The sequence below is a fragment of the Palaemon carinicauda genome, chromosome 29, assembly GCF_036898095.1.
Source record: "Palaemon carinicauda isolate YSFRI2023 chromosome 29, ASM3689809v2, whole genome shotgun sequence".
Taxonomy (NCBI): Eukaryota; Metazoa; Arthropoda; class Malacostraca; order Decapoda; family Palaemonidae; genus Palaemon; species Palaemon carinicauda.
This window is the reverse complement of record NC_090753.1, coordinates 94,443,193-94,448,192: the sequence shown is the minus strand read 5'-3', so window position 1 is coordinate 94,448,192 and position 5,000 is coordinate 94,443,193. Positions and strand designations below refer to the sequence as shown.

Genomic DNA, 5,000 nt, shown 5'->3' with positions numbered 1-5,000 from the left:
GAAATAATCTACGTAGACTTAATAACTTCTAATTTCCTTACAGCGTTCCTGGCAATTGAAAGGTATTTTGGGCCTAGTGTCCACTTTCCTCTCACTTCTAACCATAACCCCAAGTCTGGTAGAAGCTAAAGGTGACAAAGTGGTCTGTTACTATGCGTCTTGGGCCCACTATCGTACAGGTAAAATTCATTCATTATCATATGAGTGTATAAATGTATATATGAATTTTTAGAACGTATTTATTTTACTACATATAAGTTATTACTTTAGTAAGGGTTTTCTGAAGAGTCAAACCATCTGCTTTTTATAGGTAGGCCTACAGATATACAATCTTCTACATTTTCCTTTTAAAAATCTAAACCTATCTATCTGTACTTCAACAGGCGCTGCAAAATACAGCGTAGACGACATACCTGTAGAACTATGCACACATGTAATCTACGCTTTTGCAACCTTGGACGCTGCAACCCTAAGGATTACAGAACATGACTCTTATCTGGACAAAAACGATGGATTAGCAAACTACAGAAAATTCATTGAATTACGTCGCAGGAATCCCAGTGCAAAGGTGTGTTTTTCAGCAGTTCCTTAATATAATTAGTAATATCTTTCTCGTCTGTGTATGTTCATTAGTGCTATACAGAAACCAAGTGCAATATTTTGTCAAATTGCAAGACTTCAGATGTTATTTCAGTTAGGGAGCCTTCTGCGATTAAACTCATAAGAGAGAATTTACTCATACGAATTGTTCTATCATAAACAGATGTTGCTTGCTCTCGGTGGGTGGACTGATTCCAGGACAGACAAGTATTCTCGTTTGGTGGCAAGTCCGAGGCTCAGAGCAGACTTCGTCGCCCACGCCGTCCAGTTCCTGAAAGGATATGGCTTTGATGGACTTGACCTGGACTGGGAATATCCAGCATACCAAAGCTCAGCAAGTGATAAGCAAGGTTAGTTTGCATGTGGTATTTTGCCAATTGGCAACAGTGAAAACAAACTGCAGAACCTAGTAAGAGATTTTGAAACTGTTGGCAAATGGAACGTTGATAATAACTATGAGCAATGCTGATAATTCAAGTGTGTATTCTCTTACAAATAATGGAACTTCTTATATGTATAATGGCAAATGCTCTTCAACCAATCTTAGATGTCAGGATGCCAGAAAACCTCAAATCATTCAATCAATTTAAAACTAAATTGCTCATTTTCAGGTTTCAGCCTTTGGGTGAAGGAGCTTCGCGCAGCCTTCAATGCCCACGGCCTGCTCTTGACAGCTGCTGTGTCAGCAGGGTCAAATGTCATCGACCAAGGGTACGACGTCCCTACCGTAGCCGCTGCTCTTGACCAGATCCACGTCATGGCCTACGACTTTCACGGATCCTGGGAAAAACAAGTTGCCAACCACGCACCACTCTATCCTGCTCAAGGACAGCCCCAAGAACTGTCTGCTGATTTTGCCATCAACCACTGGATCAAAAGAGGGGCAAAGGCTTCAAAGTTGGTTCTTGGTGTTCCATTCTACGGGCGATCCTGGACACTCGCTGGAAATGATGCAAATCCAGGAGCACCTGCGTCAGGAGCTGGAAAGCCAGGGCCACTGTTGAAGGAAGCAGGCACAATGGCTTACTATGAAATCTGTTCAGCTCATGAACAAGGGGGCTGGAACAAAGTCTCTGATCCAGCTGGACCTTACCTTACCAAAGGAAATCAGTGGGTTGGATATGATGATATTAATGCAGTTATTGAAAAGGTAAGACCATATAGCCATTAATGAACTGGATCATAGAGAGGCTTGATGATTATAGCCTGGTATAGCTTTGTTTATACTACAGATTTTCACCAGTGTAACTAAGATTCACTGCAATTAAAGTAACTATTTTCTTGCAGGCTAAGTATGCTAAATCAAAAGGACTGGGAGGTATTATGATCTGGGATATCGTTATGGATGACTTCCGCGGAACCTGCAAAGCTGGTGTTAATCCACTTCTCAGAGCCATTATAAAAACCCTTGGTAACCCATTGGTTACTAGGTAAGAAAATAGTTTCAACTTATCTGATATTCTTTATCTTATCATACCTGTAATGTTTTGGTGTCATGAAACTATTTATGTTGCATTACCTCAGAAGAATTTGAAATTATCCAAACGTATCAGTCATGCACTGATCCCTGTATTTAGATAAACGTACCAAACATTCTCCATTCAGATTTTTGAAGATTAGATTGACTTAAGTATCTCTTCTTTCACAGCTCAACCCAGGCACCTACAGAAAGGCCCACAACACCAACAAAACCCAGCTCTTCTTCGACCAGGCCCCCAGTTACCACAGCAGCTCCAGGTCAGTTGAACATCAATGAGTGCAAGAGTACAGGCTACACCAGAGACCCAAGTAATTGCTCTTTCTTCTACCGATGCTTAGGGGATCAGATCTATTACTTCAAGTGTCCTCCAGAACTTTTATGGAACCAGGAAAGGAAAAGCTGTGACTGGTCTTTCAACACCTATTGCGAAACGAACTGATCTTGTTGATGGAAATCAACAGGTTATTATTATTATTATTATTATTATTATTATTATTATTATTATTATTATTATTATTATTATTATTATTATTATTATTATTATTATTATTATTATTAGCTAAGCAACAACCTAAGGGCTCTAGCAAGATACATAGTTAGCTGGAAAAGCAGGATGCTATAAGTACCATAAGGTCTCCAACAGGGAAAAAATAGCCCAGTAAGAAAAGGAAATAAGGAAACAGATAGAACAGCGTGCCTCAGTGTACCCTCAACCAGTTTTGCAAGATAAGCTGGCACAGAAATTTATAGAATACACGAAATTCTCTTCTCTAAATCAATGAGTCTTTTATCAAATTATGAATCGAATCAGTTTATAATCTATTACAAGTCATGTTTGTTTGGACGTATATTTAATTCATTATTATCATTATCATTGTTATTACTTGCTAAGCCACAACCCTAGTTGGAAAACCAGGATGCTATAAGCCTAGGGGCTCCAACAGGGAAAATAGCCCAGTAAGGAAAGGAAATAAGGTAAAATGAAATACTTTAAGAACAGTAACAACAGTAAATTAAATATTTCCTAAATAAACTATAAAAACTTTAACAAAACAAGAGGAAGATAAATTAGATAGAATAGTGTGCCCGAGTGTACCCTCAAGCAAGAGAACTCTACCCCAAGACAGTGGAAGACCATGATACAGAGGCTATGGCACTACCCAAGACTAGAGAACAATGGTTTGATTTTGGAGTGTCCTTCCCCTAGAAGAGCTTCTTACCATAGCTAGAGAGTCTCTTCTACCCTTACCAAGAGGAAATTAGCCACAGAACAATTACAGTGCAGTAGTTATCCCCTTAGGTGAAGAAGAATTGTTTATTTATTATTGTTTATGCAACATAATCATCTCAAGTCAATGAGTGATATCTAATTCTGGGTACAATGATAATGCAGAACATTAATCGATATTTTAATCTTATTAATTATACTTTAAATGTGTTAACTTATTAAATTTATATAATTATATTTATCTATTTATTGCAGTGTTGTTGAGATGTTAATTTATTGCTTAAAACTTAATTTATTTTTAAATCTATTAATTTATTGCACTTTAACCATTGTGTTTTCTTTGTGTATTTTATATAATGTTGTTAAGATACAAGACTTTATCTCATATAATATTGTAACTATTCTATTTTTTATATGAAACTGTCTAAATCAACAAGAATATTTAGTATACGAGATTTAACTCTCAGAAGACCTGCAGGGCAGGTGGTATTTAATATTTTTTATTATTTAACATTAAAAATTTATTAAATAAATGGATTCTAAAAATCTCTTTGGTCTTTTCTTTGAGCCAAGACATTATTCTTATAGAAAAATCATCTTAAGAAACTAGTCACATAAAACTCAAAAGTTATTGATAACAATAAAATAAAAAAACCGCGAAATATCTTATCACATATCTCTCTTATCGAGATAAAGTTAGATAAAATATTAAGTAGAAGAAGAAGAAGAAGAAGAAGAAGAAGAAGAAGAGGAGGAGGAGGAAGGAGAGGGAGAATAAGAAGGAGAAGAAGAAGAAGACGAAGACGGAAATGAAGAAGAAGAAGAAGAAGAAGAAAAAAAAAAGAAAAAGAAGAAGGTGGTACTGTGTTGATATGATCACCTTGGATAAATCCTTATCTCTCAGCCTTTCTTCTACTTTGAGATAAAGATAGTGTAAACACTATATTTATGGCCTTTTGAACAACTTATGAGCTTAGATACAATGTGTCTGAGCTATTAATGGCTAACTGACTTGCAACGAACAGCAAGTCTGGTCAATACACGAATGGGTGACCTTTAAGCCTATATATATATATATATATATATATATATATATATATATATATATATATATATATATATATATATATATATATATATAACATCGACCCCACATAAAGGTGGGAAAAGATGCAGACAAATAAGAATATATATATATATATATATATATATATATATATATATATATATATATATATATTTAGTATATATATATATATATATATATATATATATATTTAATATATATATATATATATATATATATATATATATATATATATATATATATATATATATATATATATATCCCATTCTGAGTGGGGATACCTTTAAGTGGCATATCACTATAACCAGCAAAGCTGTACTAGTCAGGGTCCACCCATACTAGGTTGGTTTACTTAGAGCGACCAGACGAAAATCTCCCACCATCACCAATCCGCACTAGCCAGTGTGGTGAGGAAAACTGGCCTGACCCCAGATATTAAATGACATGTCTGAGGACTTTGTCCTGCAGTGAACTAAAAATGGCTATATTATATATATATATATATATATATATATATATATATATATATATATATATATATATATATATGAGTGAGTGTGTGTGTGTTTGTGTGTATAGAAACACGTGTGCGCGCGCACACACAC

General features: G+C 35.1%; 1 protein-coding gene across 1 annotated transcript in view; it reads left to right on the top strand.

Moving 5' to 3' along the window:
• Positions 1-5,000, top strand: part of LOC137622369 (uncharacterized) — a 40,075-nt gene that overhangs the window by 639 nt on the left and 34,436 nt on the right. Inside the window, exons 2-7 of the mRNA XM_068352965.1 lie at positions 44-179; positions 384-568; positions 764-950; positions 1,212-1,750; positions 1,888-2,030; positions 2,249-2,478. Of these exons, the coding sequence (XP_068209066.1) occupies positions 44-179; positions 384-568; positions 764-950; positions 1,212-1,750; positions 1,888-2,030; positions 2,249-2,478 (1,420 nt within the window). The remainder of the gene's footprint in view (positions 1-43; positions 180-383; positions 569-763; positions 951-1,211; positions 1,751-1,887; positions 2,031-2,248; positions 2,479-5,000) is intronic.